At 42.6% G+C, this 16,037-nt stretch overlaps 1 protein-coding gene across 2 annotated transcripts in view; it reads left to right on the top strand.

The window, feature by feature from the left end:
• LOC110508194 (glypican-5) overlaps positions 1-16,037 on the top strand; it is a 262,645-nt gene that overhangs the window by 106,780 nt on the left and 139,828 nt on the right. Inside the window, exons 5-6 of one of the 2 annotated variants that reach the window (XM_036966674.1) lie at positions 3,698-3,757; positions 7,936-8,058. In XM_036966674.1, coding sequence (XP_036822569.1) covers positions 3,698-3,757; positions 7,936-8,058 — 183 coding nt within the window. The remainder of the gene's footprint in view (positions 1-3,697; positions 3,758-7,935; positions 8,059-16,037) is intronic. The other variant, XM_036966675.1, reaches the window with a different exon arrangement.

Below are 16,037 nucleotides of genomic sequence, written 5' to 3'. Positions count from 1 at the left end.
GTTCCTGTCTCACACACGCGCACACACACACACACACACACACACACACACACACACACACACAGAGCTTTGTTTTTGTGAATTTCCAGCAGACTTTTTGGGAAGTAAAACCCACACACACACATAGACATACAGTGTGTCACACACTCCTCTCACACAGCCTAGATGGGATGTTGTGTTTGGCCGTGTCCGATTCCCCCTCCACCTCGTCCTCTGAGGCACCCTGTGCCCACTGCCCACAGGAGCTGGCAGGGCAATGCCCACAGGAATGGGGGGGAGATTAATACGGACGGACCGCTTCCTGTTTACCCAGACTATCATAGCCCCAGCTCAGATCAGCTGCCCACTTCAGTTCTATCATCACATAGGCACACAGAGTCACACAGTCACATATTAGGCATGCAAACATGTACACCAAGTCGAATACATACACCCGTGTCTGCCCCTCCGACCTTGGACCATAGACCCAGATCCATGAATCACCTACCCAAAGTCCAGTGTGCAGCAGCCACATCACATACAGTGCCTTGCGAAAGTATTCGGCCCCCTTGAACTTTGCGACCTTTTGCCACATTTCAGGCTTCAAACATAAAGATATAAAACTGTATTTTTTTGTGAAGAATCAACAACAAGTGGGACACAATCATGAAGTGGAACGACATTTATTGGATATCTCAAACTTTTTTAACAAATCAAAAACTGAAAAATTGGGCGTGCAAAATTATTCAGCCCCCTTAAGTTAATACTTTGTAGTGCCACCTTTTGCTGCGATTACAGCTGTAAGTCGCTTGGGGTATGTCTCTATCAGTTTTGCACATCGAGAGACTGACATTTTTTCCCATTCCTCCTTGCAAAACAACTCGAGCTCAGTGAGGTTGGATGGAGAGCATTTGTGAACAGCAGTTTTCAGTTCTTTCCACAGATTCTCGATTGGATTCAGGTCTGGACTTTGACTTGGCCATTCTAACACCTGGATATGTTTATTTTTGAACCATTCCATTGTAGATTTTACTTTATGTTTTGGATCATTGTCGTGTTGGAAGACAAATCTCCGTCCCAGTCTCAGGTCTTTTGCAGACTCCATCAGGTTTTCTTCCAGAATGGTCCTGTATTTGGCTCCATCCATCTTCCCATCAATTTTAACCATCTTCCCTGTCCCTGCTGAAGAAAAGCAGGCCCAAACCATGATGCTGCCACCACCATGTTTGACAGTGAGGATGGTGTGTTCAGCTGTGTTGCTTTTACGCCAAACATAACGTTTTGCATTGTTGCCAAAAAGTTCAATTTTGGTTTCATCTGACCAGAGCACCTTCTTCCACATGTTTGGTGTGTCTCCCAGGTGGCTTGTGGCAAACTTTAAACAACACTTTTTATGGATATCTTTAAGAAATGGCTTTCTTCTTGCCACTCTTCCATAAAGGCCAGATTTGTGCAATATACGACTGATTGTTGTCCTATGGACAGAGTCTCCCACCTCAGCTGTAGATCTCTGCAGTTCATCCAGAGTGATCATGGGCCTCTTGGCTGCATCTCTGATCAGTCTTCTCCTTGTATGAGCTGAAAGTTTAGAGGGACGGCCAGGTCTTGGTAGATTTGCAGTGGTCTGATACTCCTTCCATTTCAATATTATCGCTTGCACAGTGCTCCTTGGGATGTTTGAAGCTTGGGAAATCTTTTTGTATCCAAATCCGGCTTTAAACTTCTTCACAACAGTATCTCGGACCTGCCTGGTGTGTTCCTTGTTCTTCATGATGCTCTCTGCGCTTTTAACGGACCTCTGAGACTATCACAGTGCAGGTGCATTTATACGGAGACTTGATTACATACAGGTGGATTGTATTTATCATCATTAGTCATTTAGGTCAACATTGGATCATTCAGAGATCCTCACTGAACTTCTGGAGAGAGTTTGCTGCACTGAAAGTAAAGGGGCTGAATAATTTTGCACGCCCAATTTTTCAGTTTTTGATTTGTTAAGAAAGTTTGAAATATCCAATAAATGTCGTTCCACTTCATGATTGTGTCCCACTTGTTGTTGATTCTTCACAAAAAAATACAGTTTTATATCTTTATGTTTGAAGCCTGAAATGTGGCAAAAGGTCGCAAAGTTCAAGGGGGCCGAATACTTTCGCAAGGCACTGTACATGGCAGTTTACACTGGGGCAGAGGCACAAGGCCAGTAGACACTGAATATGATAGAGTAGAATAACAAGGGGAAATTACATTTGCATAATTCATTTTGTTTTTCCAGTCAAATTTAATACATGTGTTTATCCAATAGGATAGTTACTTCTGATGGGAATTCAATTAAATGTTTTTTTATTGTTCCCAGACAGAAAAACACATGAGAAAGGAGTGATATCCATATACAATTGTATTGTTTTCTCAGATGTGCATTTCTCACTTGTATGACTTCAATTGTTTTAACACTGTGTCATGGGTTGATTGTGTTGATGACAAACTGCTGTGTGTCCCACCTTGGGGTGTGTGTGGGGTGTGGGACAGGTGTGTGTGGGGGGGCTCACTCTGACCTATGAATATGCATGACTGACCCTTGACCCATCAACTGACTATTTCTTAGTGCTGAACGATTAACTGAAATGTATGTGATTTTGGGGGGTTTTATACACCTAATTGACTGATGTCAGTTCAATTATGTGAATTCTATTTTTTAGTTTTTTTCTTCTTCTGTGAGATCAATGCGCACGTTGCACAGTTTCTCTAGAGATAAATCAGATGAATCCCGAACCGTGCGATGTAGTAGGTAGTTGTAGTTTCCAACAGGGCAGAAAACGTGGTAATTAACTACAATGACCATAATCCTACTTGTCTGGTCTGTTTTTTAATGCCTGCTATGTTAGATTAGTGTGGGGCAGACATGGAGGGAGAGAAGTGACAGAAGAATGTGCTATTGAGAGGGATAGAGCAGTTGCTTCATGAAGTATCTCTACCTGAAAATACATGACGATTGATAATTGGCATTCAGCAGTCATAAAAGTATGTCTTATTTACTTTGAAGAACTAGTAAAATAGTGACTTTATCAGACAGTATAGGTAGCAGCTCTGTAGAGATGAGATGATGACTTGGAATGAAATAATAAAGTCATCAAATAAACAAATGTAATATACACAACAACTGAAATATATATATTTTTGTTTTAATTAACTAGGCAAGTCAGTTAAGAACAAATTATTATCTTATTTACAATTATTATCTTATTTACAATGACGGCCTACCCCGGCCAAACCCGGACGAGGCTGGGCCAATTGTGCACTGGCTTATGGGACTCCGAATCACGGCCGGTTGTGATACAGCCTGGAATCAAACCAGGGTCTGTAGTGACGCCTCTAGCACTGAGATGCAGTACCTTAGACTGCTGCGCCACTCGGGAGCAGCGGTCTAAGTAAAGTCATGTGAATAAGTGATGGTTAATAAGGTATAAGCAGTAATGGACAGTCACTAACATCATGGGACTTTTAGAAATGGTTTTATTCTGTGTTGTTACAGCAGTCAACCCACACAACGCATTTCATGTTTAAAAAAATGATCGGACCAAAACCGAAGCACTAATTGCTCAACACGAGTATTTCTTCCTCTCCCTCCCTTCCCTCCTTGTTTTGTTTTGTCCTCCTTTTGTTCCTCCCCTTGTTTTCTCTCCCTGCATCCCTCCTGCTTGCGTCATTCTTCCATCCTCAGTTCATTCACCCTGAAACACTCCAGGAATGATAAACCTAGAAGTCTGAAAAAGATCTCTAGGTAAGCATGACAGACCCACCAGCAGAATGACAAGTACCTGTCTCTGTCTTCTCAGTCTCACATATTGCCATGTCTGTCGATCTATCTATCTATCTATCTATCCATCTATCTATCTATGTCCGTCTGTCGTACTCTGAACTCTGTTTGTATCTGTGTGTCTGCCTCTGTTTCTAACTCTATCTCTCTGTTTTCTAAATCTATATCTCTGTTTCTATCTCTCTGTTTCTATCTCTGTCTAAATCTATCTCTCTGTTACTAACTCTATCTCTGTGTCTGTTTTCACTCTGTCTCTATTTTCTACCTCTATCTCTCTGTTTCTATCTCTCTGTTTTCTAACCCAATCTCTGTTTTCTAATTCTATCTCTCTGTTTCTAACTCTAAGTCTCTGTCTCTCTGTGTCTAACTCTATCTCTGTTACGCTCGTGGAAATGATCGGACCAAGGTGCAGCGTGGTAGTCGTACATTTTGTCTTTATTAAAAATGAACACCTAAAAACAACAAAAGGAAAAGGAACGTATCGTTCGGTAGGCTACACAGAGCTGTACAAAAACAACATCCCACAAAACTAAGGTGGCAAAACAGGCTACCTAAGTATGATTCCCAATCAGAGACAACGATAGACAGCTGTCCCTGATTGAGAACCATACCTGGCCAAAACATAGAAATAAAGAACATAGAGTTTCCCACCCGAGTCACACCCTGACCAACCAAACATAGAGAATAAAAAGATCTCTACGGTCAGGGCGTGACAATCTCTCTGTTTCTACCTCTCTGTGTCTAACTCTATTTCTCTGTTTGTATCTCTCTGTTTCTAACTCTATCTCTCTGTTTTCTAACTCTACCTCTGTTTCTAATTCTATCGCTCTGTTTCTATCTCTGTTTTTTTTTACTCTCTCTGTTTCTATCTATATCGCTCTGTTTCTATCTCTATTGCTCTGTTTTCTAACTCTATCTCTCTGTTTCTATCTCTCTGTTTTCTGTTTCTATCCATATCTCTCTGTTTCTAACTCTCTGTTTTCTAACTCTAACTCTCTGTTTCTAACTCTCTGTCTCTGTTTTCTAACTATCTGTTTTCTAATTCTCTGAGTCTCTCTATCACTCTGTTTTCTAACTCTATATCTTTGTTTCTATCTCTATCTCTCTGTTTCTATCTCGATCTCTCTGTTTTCTAACTCTCTGTCTCTGTTTTCTAACTATCTGTTTTCTAACTCTGTTTCTATCTCCATCTCTCTGTTTCTATCACTATCTCTCTGTTTCTATCTCTATCTCTCTGTTTTCTAACTCTCTGTTTTCTAACTCTATCTCTGTTTCTATCTCTCTGTTTCTATCTCTCTGTTTCTATCTCTCTTTTCTAACTCTCTGTTTTCTAACTTTATCTCTCTGGTTCTATCAATTCAATTCAATTCAAGGGCTTTATTGGCATGGGAAACATGTGTTAACATTGCCAAAGCAAGTGAGGTAGATAATATATAAATGGAATATATAAAGTGAAATAAACAATAAAATCTATCTTTATCTCTCTGTTTTCTGTCTCTATCTCTCTGTTTTCTGTCTCTATCTCTCTGTTTTCTAACTCTATCTCTGTTTCTATCTCTCTGTTTTCTAACTCTGTTTTCTCACTCTCTGTTTCTATCTCTATCTCTCTGTTTTCTAACTCTATCTGTTTCTATCTCTCTGTTTTCTAACTCTCTGTTTTCTAACTCTCTGTTTCTATCTCTATCTCTCTGTTTCTATCTCTCTCTCTGTTTTCTAACTCTCTGTTTTCTAACTCTATCTCTGTTTCTATCTCTCGTTTTCTAACTCTCTGTTTTCTAACTCTGTTTATATCTCTATCTCTCTGTTTTCTAACTCTCTGTCTTCTAACTCTATCTCTGTTTCTATCTCTCTGTTTTCTAACTCTCTGTTTTCTAACTCTATCTCTGTTTCTATCTCTCTGTTTTCTAACTCTGTTTTCTAACTCTATCTCTCTGGTTCTGTCAATTCAATTCAATTCAAGGGCTTTATTGGCATGGGAAACGTGTGTTAACATTGCCAAAGCAAGTGAGGTAGATAATATATAAAATGAATATATAAAGTGAAATAAACAATCACATCTATCTTTATCTCTATGTTTTCTGTCTCTATCTCTCTGTTTTCTGTCTCTATCTCTCTGTTTTCTAACTCTCTGTTTTCTAACTCTCTGTTTTCTATCTCTATATCTCTGTTTCTATCTCTATCTCTCTGTGTCTATATCTCTGTTTTCTAACTCTATCTCTATGTTTTCTATCTCTGTTTCTGTCTCTAACTCTCTGTTTTCTATCTCTATATCTCTGTTTCTATCTCTTTCTCTCTGTGTTTAGCTCTGTTTTTTAAACTCTATCTCTATGTTTTCTACCTCTCTGTTTCTATCTCTGTCTATCTCTATCTCTATGTGTTCTATCTCTCTCTGTTTCTAATTCTAACTCTCTGGTTTCTAACTCTATATCGCTTTCTATCTCTTTCTCTCTGTTTCTAACTCTATCTCTGTTTCTATTTCTATCTCTATCTCTGTTTCTATCTCTGTCTCTATGTTTTCTATCTCTGTCTCTGTTTTCTAACTCTATCGCTGTTTCTATTTCTATCTCTATCTATGTTTCTATCTCTGTCTCTATGTTTTCTATCTCTGTCTCTGTTTTCTAACTCGATCTCTCTGTTTCTTTCTCTATCTCTATGTTCTATCAAATCAAATCAAATCAAATGTATTTATATAGCCCTTCATACATCAGCTGATATCTCAAAGTGCTGTACAGAAACCCAGCCTAAAACCCCAAACAGCAAGCAATGCAGGTGTAGAAGCATGGTGGCTAGAAAAAACTCCCTAGAAAGGCCAAAACCTAGGAAGAAACCTAGAGAGGAACCAGGCTATGAGGGGTGGCCCGTCCTCTTCTGGCTGTGCCGGGTGGAGATTATAACAGAACATGGCCAAGATGTTCATAAATGACCAGTATGGTCAAATAATAATAATCACAGGCAGAACAGTTGAAACTGGAGCAGCAGCACGGCCAGGTGGACTGGGGACAGCAAGGAGTCATCATGCCAGGTAGTCCTGAGGCATGGTCCTAGGGCTCAGGTCCTCCGAGAGAGAGAAAGAAAGAGAGAAAGAGAGAATTAGAGAGAGCATACTTAAATTCACACAGGACACCGAATAGGACAGGAGAAGTACTCCAGATATAACAAACTGACCCTAGCCCCCCGACACATAAACTACTGCAGCATAAATACTGGAGGCTGAGACAGGAGGGGTCAGGAGACACTGTCTCTATGTTTTCTATCTATCTCTATGTTTTCTATCTATCTCTGTTTTTCTATCTCTCTTTTTCTAACTCTTTCTCTAACGCTCTGTCGGTCTCTCTCTCCCTCTCTCTCTCTTTCTCTTTCACTCTCTCTCTCTTTCTTTCTCACTCTATGACAGCTAATGTTATCATCAGAATTGGATCAGGCTATGATATCTCGCAACAAATGTGTGTGTGTTTCTGTGTTTGTGTGTGTGTGTGTCTGTCAGTCTGGCGAGTGTCATGTGATTAATCATATGATTTAAACCTTCGTAAGTCCCTCATAATTTGCCCACCCGCGGCCCACCCCTAACGGGGGGCTCTGATAATGTCATCATGACAGCCAAGACTGATGGGGTCCTATCTCAACATATGACCTCACATGACCCCTGTTATTGGAGTTGGGTGGCAGAACATGTGCCAGATCAGAATGATCCTAATGTTTGACCAGGATGTCACTAAACACTACAGCATCTTTATTGTTATCAGTGATGTGTTTACATGTGTGTCTGCCTGGATATAATTCATATCGTTCCCTGTGGGTTATACACCTGTCATTTTATTAGTGAATGAGTAGCATGACTACATACCATTTGATCTGTTTAGTTTCTATATTTAGAACACAGTCAAAGTGTTTCACTGTTCTTATACCATCTCCAGCTGACAGATGTACTGTTGGCAGTGTAGTTGTAGGTTAGCCTTAGCTGTTACACTATGGTGTGTTGAATATCATATTATGTTTCTTTTAACATACAGTTTATCTGTCTGGGGCCTACCTCTCACCCCTCTTTCCCTCCTCTCTCCTGTCTTTGTCTCCATCTCTCTCCATTCTGTCACCCTCCGTCCTCCCTGTTCTCTCCATCCTCTCTTTCCATCTCTCCATCCCAGGGAGTTTCTGAGCTACGTCCAGCGCTACAAGTTGTTCTTCGCGGTGCTGCCGGAGATGCTGTGTGAAGGAGAGACGGTGGTGGAGGACTTCACCTGCTGGAGCGGAGACGACGTGGTGGAGAGGTAAGACTGGAGAAGAAGGAGAGAGGGATGGGGGGATGAGGTGAAACATAGAGGGAGGGTATGATGCTGTGTGAGGAAGAGATGGTGGTGGAGGACTCTCCGCACCTGCTGGAGTCAACGTGGTGGAGGGGTAAGACCAGGTTGAGGGAGGGGAAGCGTTGGGGAATGAAGGAGAGAAGGGATGGGTGGATGAGGGAGAGTAGGGAGTGGAAGGGATGGGGGGATGAGGGAGTGAAGGGAGTGGACGGGATGAGGGGAGAAGGGAGTGGAAGGGATGAGGGGATGAGGGAGAGAAGGGAGTGGAAGGGATGAGGGGATGAGGGAGAGAAGGGAGTGGAAGGGATGGGGGGATGAGGGAGTGAAGGGAGTGGAAGGGATGAGGGGATGAGGGAGAGAAGGGAGTGGAAGGGATGAGGGGATGAGGGAGAGTGGAAGGGGTGCGTAACTGGTGGCAGGGAAGTCAGACGCAGGAGAGCAGAACTAGGTAATAGCCGGAGCAGTTTAATTACAAATAACCAACACAGGTACAAAACCCAAAGCACACCAGTAAACATGTGCACAAGCACTTACAACAAACAATTCCACACAAAGACATGGGGGGGAACAGAGGGTTAAATACACAACAATTAATGAGGGAAATGAAAACCAGGTGTGTAGGAAAACAAGACAAAACAAATGGAAAATGAAAAATGTATTGACGATGGCTAGAAGACCGGTGACGCCGACTGCCGAACGCCGCCCGAACAAGGAGAGGAAGCGACTTCGGTGGAAGTCATGATATAGAGAAGGGAGTGGAAGGGATGAGGGGATGAGGTAGAGAGAGAGGAAGTGAAAAAGGGAAGACCACTTACAGTTTTGCTGGGTTTCTACTCCATGGCTTTAGAAGCTGATATTCTCTGTCCTACTTATCTACTAGGTCTACTAGAAGAGAGTGAGTATGTGTGTGTGTGTGTGTGTGTGTGTGTGTGTGTGTGTGTGTGTGTGTGTGTGTGTGTGTGTGTGTGTGTGTGAGAGAGAGTTTGTGTGTGTGAGTTTGTGTGTTTATGTGTGTGTGAGTTTGTGTGTGTGAGTGTGTGTGAGAGAGTGAGTGTGTGTGTGTGAGAGAGAGAGTGAGTGAGTGTGTGTGTGAGATCGTGTGAGTTTGTGTGTTTATGTGTGTGTGAGTGTGTGTGTGAGAGAGAGTGGGTGAGTGTGTGTGTGAGAGAGAGAGTGTGTGTGTTGGTGTAATAAGCCTGTGTGTGGTTTTATGAAGTTGTTGTTAATAAGCGAGGCAATGCGGAAGTCATAAGAACCTTCGTTCCCCGTTGGATGAAGGATAGCACTGGCTTGTTTTTTTATGGTGCTGATTTGGGGTGTGGCTCTGGATCCTCCTCTCTGTATGTGGCTGTGTGGGATCCACTCATCACCTAGTTATAATGTGTGTGTGTGTTTGTGTGCGTTTGTGTGTGTGTGCGCATGTGTGGGTCTGTGTGTGTGTTCAGGAAGCACAGAGTTTAGGCAGGTCACAGAGTAATTCTGATCTGTAACTTATTCCCTCTCTGGAAGGGCTTCATAAGCGCTTCTAGAATGCTCTCTTCTGGCTTGTAATATACTGTACATGTCAGACACATGACAAGACGCCTATGACCAGTGACCTCATTTCTTTCCGGTACTGAGCAAATTTCAGGTCTGCTGAACGCAAAGGTTAACATTGTGAAAATGATGTGCAACTTCAAGCGTGTGTTTACTGTGAACACTGAGGCTGTACCCACTTTAAGTTACAGTTTCAGACAGTGGTAAAGTAGGCTACCGTGGCTATTTGATCATAATGTATGGCTACCAGAGTGTCCTACCATCAAACACATTAGAGAAAATGTATCTCATAAAATGTTAACATGGAAATAGGTGTTCTATCATTCAGTCTACAGTAGCAGCCAATGTGTGGTGTTCAATGTAGGCCTACATTCCATGAGACTTTTGGAAAAAAACATGCAGGGCTTGACATTAGCCGCTTTATCCACTCCTTCAGACATGGAGGTGACTGAACATGTTGTTGTGTTGATTGATGCAAGAAACCACTTTACAAAATAAAATGCATTATTATTCCCATACCATTATTACAGAGAATGAGACTAATGATGCTACCCTCTGCCTATTGGTGATGTAGCTTCTTCAACCTGTTTTAAAATACAATACAAAAAAACTGTATAACCGACTCGCTTTTCAAAGATGTCTAGAAGTGTACATGTATTGTGCTCTTGTAAGAAGCAACCACTCCCCCACTGCTGACTACAAATTATCTATAACTGGGGTAATCACTCACCAACTAGTAAATAATATGAACAAATGTGCACAAGTGGCTACATGCAGCTCTCACTTTGATCTCAAAACAAGCTTATCTTATATAGGCCTACTACAGCACTGATTGGTTATGCCATACCAGTCTGTGTAGAGTATGGGCTGAATCGTGCGTCATTGCGTCAAAGCAATAGAATTGTACTCCAATGCGTTCTGCCTGTGTGTGTGTGTGTGTGTGTGTGTGTGTGTGTGTGTGTGTGTGTGTGTGTGTGTGTGTGTCTGTGTGTGTGTGTGAGAGAAAGAGAAACAGAAAGAGAGTCTTTGTGAGATTACAGACTTATCCGTTGGTTCAGTGAGCCACTATATATATTGTGAAATGAAGAGTGCACTGTTATCCAACCACTGCACAGTCAGGAACCTCTCATATTGTTACTTACGTGCGTGTGTGTGTTTGTGTGTGTGTGAGAGAGAGAGAGAGAGAGAGAGAGGGGGTTGCCCCAGGTGGCACTGTGCCCCCCTCTCGCTCCTGTGGTCCTGGTTGGGGTCGCTGTATGGAGGTAGGTGTGGGCAGGGGGGCCTTGGCAGGATAAAGGCCCATTGTGGGGAGAGAGGAGTGGGGCACAGCACAGCCGTGGGGACCCCCAAAGCCTGGAGGGTAGAAACAAAGACCCTCCTATGAGGTTGTATGGGAAAGACTGGAGCCCTGAGGCCCTGTAGTCACTGTAAACCTGTTAACCTGTTAACCTGCACCCACTCTGCCTGGGAATGAGGAGAGGAGAGGACAGGAGAGGAGGGAGGGAGGGAGGGAGGGGAGGAGAGGAGAGGAGAGGAGGGATGAGTAGAGGAGAAGATAGGATGAGAGACGATGGTAGAGGAGAGGAGAGAAATAGAGGAGGGGAGAAGAGTTGAGAAAAGAGAAGAGGGGGGGGGGGGGGGGGGGGGGGTGTTACATGTAGGAATGTTACGGTGTCCCATTAGTATAATTCTTGGTATGTGGTGTTACAGTGAAAAGGAGAGGAAAACAGACTCTGTGGGTATGCTGGACCGCGCTTCCCAGAAAGCAGCTGGATAATAACACACACTGTCTCATGTCACTCTAATTTCTCCATATGTTACGAAACAGCTGGACCACAGTATCTAAACACACCTGCACATACACACACACGCAGAAATACACAATACTACTTTAAACACACGTGTGTGTGCACACAAACACACACACACAGCACGAACACTTCAAAGCACATGAAAGGTATTGGCGATAGCCAAGCAGCCAAGAAGCCAAGTAGCCAAGAGGCCAAGTAGCCAAGAAGCCAAGTAGCCAAGAAGCCAAGTAGCCAAGCAGCCAAGTAGCCAAGTAGCCAAGAAGCCAAGTAGCCAAGCGGTCAAAGTGTTGATTGGATAGCTTGTTATGGGAAGATATTGGAGATTTGTACACCTACACTAAATTGTTTCTGCACTACATGCATGTCTGGCATGTGTGTGTGTGTGTGTGCATGTGTTTGTACCTGCATGGGTGGTGTGTGTTTGTGTATGTCGGAAACAGTATGGACAGCTCGAGGTGAGAGGTGTGATATCTCAGAGCTGATTCTTGAGCCATGCATTCCTCTATGGATGAGAACAATATAGGTCTGTAGTGCTCCTGAGTGCCTCATATGACAATCCGTTTGTTTATCGTTCTGACATCTGGAATCCATTGTGGGGAGAGGCAAGAAGGGGAGGGCTGCACTCTGTACTGGGCAAAGGCCTAACCCCTATTCGTCTAATTCACTCTATCACTCTCTTGCTCCCTCTTTCTCTCTCTCTCTTTCTCTCACTCTCTCTCTTTCTCTCTCTCCCTCTTTCTCTCTCACTCTCTTGCTCTCTCTCTCTCTCTCTCCCTCTTTCTCTCTCTCTCTTGCTCTCTCTTTCTCCCTCGCTCTCGATCTCCCTATCTCTCTCTCCCTCTTTCTCTCTCTCTCTCTCTCTCTCTCTCTTTCTCTCTCTCTCTCTCTCTCTCCCTCTTTCTCTCTCTCTCTCTCTCTCTCTCAATCTCTCTCTCTCTCCCCTCTCTCTCTCTCTCTTTCTCCCTCTTTCTCTCTCTCCCCCTCTCTCTCTCTCTCTTTCTCTGACACCAGCACTGCTTCGAAAGAAAGAGTTCCAATAAACAAAATCATGAACCAATCAAAGGACTTATTTACAACATTGGAAAAAACAAAAACAAAATCCCAAAGCCGACTAAATTGCTATCTGACCCTAAACAAAGAATATGAATTGGCTGGTTATCTCTACTCTGTCAGAGATACTAAGCAGAGACAGATCCTTACCAAGTACAGGCTGAGTGACCACCGATTGGCAATAGAAACCAGCAGACATAAAAAGACATGGGTACCCAAAGAGGAGCGTGTATGTGGTCACTGCATGACAGGGGAGGTAGAGACAGAGATGCACTTTCTCCTTTACTGTGAGAAATATTCCTCACCAAGAGATTCATTATTCACAGAAATGACTACATTTATTCCACATTTTAATGAATTAAACCCAGAGGAAAAACAAAAAATACTCATGGGCGAAGGAGCAATGGCTCCTCTTGCAGCCAAATATGTATTTGTATTGGGATAATAACATCTGCATAGTAAATAGTAACGAACTTATTTTAGTGTTATTGTTATTACCATTATTGTTATTATTATTGTTGTTTATCATTCCAAATAGTAGTGTTATGGGTAGTAGGGTGATGGTAATGAGAGCAGTGTAATGATGATGATGATGGTGGTGGTAGTAGTAGTAGCAATGATGATAGTAGTTGTAGTACTGATGTAATGGTGACAATGACAGTTATTCAGTTAGTTATAGTTTCATTCTCCATGTTTAGCTTTTTATATTTATTACATTTCTACTATATTTTTGTATTTAATTTTGTATTATTATTTACTACTATTTTATATTATTATTTTTTATTGTTTATAATTAGATTACAATGTATACTGTAGACTGGAGGTTGTTTTGACGACTCGGGATTGACAGTGAGATATATCAGGGGGGACCTCGCCAGAGTGTGAGTGGCTGATGCTTGCATCGTGGCAGTGGAGTTTTCTACATACCAGCACTCACCAGAAACCTGTTCTGAGACCAGCTGCCATGTCTGTCTATCCACACAGAGACACAGTCTGGCTGTCTGCAGTGTGTGATTTTTGGAGCTGCCTCATAGTGAAGTCTCTCCTCCCCCTTCATCCCTTTTTCCTCCACCTCTCACCTCCTTTCTCATCCCCCTGCTTTTACCACCCTCTCTCCCTCCCTCTCCCCATGTGTGGTTGTGTTACCTCACTACCTTAAGATGAATGCACTGTCAGTCACTCTGGATAAGAGAGTCTGCTAAATGATTCATGTGCATGTAAATGTTGTATCTTCTCCATAGCTGGATCAGGAGTAAGGAGTGTAATACTCATGGTAATCATTATGTTAGGACACCAGTCAGTCAGTAGAGAGCCCCACAAACATCACTGTCTCAGACAAAAGTCTAGGACATACACTCCCACCACACCCCTCCAACACTCCACACTTCCTAGTTCTCACCCTTGCTAACCTCGCCCCTACCCCTCACCTTTAACCCTTGTGCCACCCCTCGTCCCAACCTTATCAACCTTGCGCTAACCTAACAACACTTCCGCCTCTCCCCTCCCTCTCCTTCCATCCCTTTCTCCCACTGTGACCTACACTGCTCACTGACAGCACTCTCTCTTTGGGACCCCACTGTGGCCTACACTGCTCACTGACAACACTCTCTCTCTGGGACCCCACTCTGACCTACACTGCTCACTGACAACACTCTCTCTCTGGGACCCCATTGTGGCCTACACTGCTCACTGACAACACTCTCTCTCTGGGACCCCACTCTGACCTACACTACTCACTGACAACACTCTCTCTCTGGGACCCCACTGTGACCTACACTGCTCACTGACAACACTCTCTCTCTGGGACCCCACTGTGACCTACACTGCTCACTGACAACACTGTCGTGGCTGTGGGCGAAAGAGAGTGAATGTATGCACAGAGTGTGTGTGTGTGTGTGTGTTTATACACAGTACATGCACATGTGTGTATGGGGAGGTTTATGTGTTAATAATTGTGTGAGTGCATGTGTTATTTTGGTTTTGCGTGCAGTTTTGATGTTTTGTTTGTGGGTCTCCAGAGTGTTTATGTGGGTTTGTCTGTCTGCAAGTTTGACTAAGTTCAGTATGTGTGTATTGACTACATTCATCTTTTTAGTGTGCTTGTTCACTCTTGCAAATACATTTACAAACGTTATATTCAAATCCAAATGGTTCTCTAGCAAATTAACAAGAATGTCTCACCCCATGTTCAAGAAAGGCCCTTTTCCCTTTATTCAGATTACAACCTCTCACTTTTGGTTATTTGAAAATGAAATAATCTCCAAAACATCGCTATTTTTAAAACAAGCCATAGAAAGTTGGATGCAATTTCAGTTTAATCCACCAGAAAAAACAGAACAAATAATACAACAAATATTGTGTGTTACGCCTGCTCTCTCTCTTCCCCTCGGCTGCCCTGCATTACACACTCCTGCCACCATCATTACGCACACCTGCCACAATCATTACGCACACCTGCCATCCCCCGTCACGCGCATCAGCGAATATTGAACTCACCAGGACTCAATCACCTGTTTATACCTCCCCTGTATGTGTCAGTTCCCTGCTCTGTTCTCCGCTGCTGCAGTGACTGTCGTCTGTCTTTATATTTCCCAGTTCTGACGCTGTTCCTGTCCTGTTGCCTGTTCGTTCCATATTAAATGTCAACTCCCTGTACCTGCCTCTCTTCTGCAGCGTCGTTCCTTACAATTGTTGTTAAACTCAAATATACTAATTGATTAAAAAAAGGTATAATCTTTGTAAATTATATCATACATGACATCATACATATCATACATTATGTCACACATGAAGCTAACAAAATATATGGAAATGTCTACTCTACTCAAAATTACAACCAACTAATTGCAGCATTATTGCAAAAATGGAAGAGGCAAGTGGAACGGGGAGAAAGTAAGGAACTTGACTGTCGGCTCTGCATTAATGACCAAAATTTGCTAAAGAAAATTTTGAGAAATTAAAAATTATACCTGTTTCTTTTAAGGACCAAAACATTGACAGCTGTGCCATATAGATTGCAAAATAGTTGGGAAGAGATTTTCGGGACCTTTTCCATGGCACATGGTTTATGAACTGGGACGCAAAACAACGCTGGATTCAAACTTTGAATTTTCCAATTGAAATTCTAAAACAAAATGATTGCAACCAATAACATATTTATATATATGAGCTTGTTCATTCCTGGTAATAAATGTACAAAAGTTATATTTAAATCCGAACTGGTTCTCTACAACCTTCCCAGCTCTGCAGATTTTGCTGTGTCCATAAAATGTATATCGAATGTATAAGCTGGAAGTAGAAGCGGGAGGGGTGGTAGGGTTGGTGGAAAATAACAAAGGAAAATATATTTTAATAAGATATGGAGATTCACTGTCAGTTTGGATGGGGAGTGTCACTGCACAGCAATTTTCAGGTCTCTCCAGCGATGTTCGATCGTGTTCAAGTCCGGGCTCTGGCTGGACCACTCAAGGACATTCAGAGACTTGTCCCAAAGCCACTCCTGCATTGTCTTGGCTGTGTGCTTAGGGTCGTTGTCCTGTTGTAAGG

Source organism: Oncorhynchus mykiss, chromosome 28, assembly GCF_013265735.2.
Source record: "Oncorhynchus mykiss isolate Arlee chromosome 28, USDA_OmykA_1.1, whole genome shotgun sequence".
In the NCBI taxonomy this organism is placed as follows: domain Eukaryota; kingdom Metazoa; phylum Chordata; class Actinopteri; order Salmoniformes; family Salmonidae; genus Oncorhynchus; species Oncorhynchus mykiss.
This window is presented reverse-complemented; position numbering and strand designations above follow the sequence as displayed.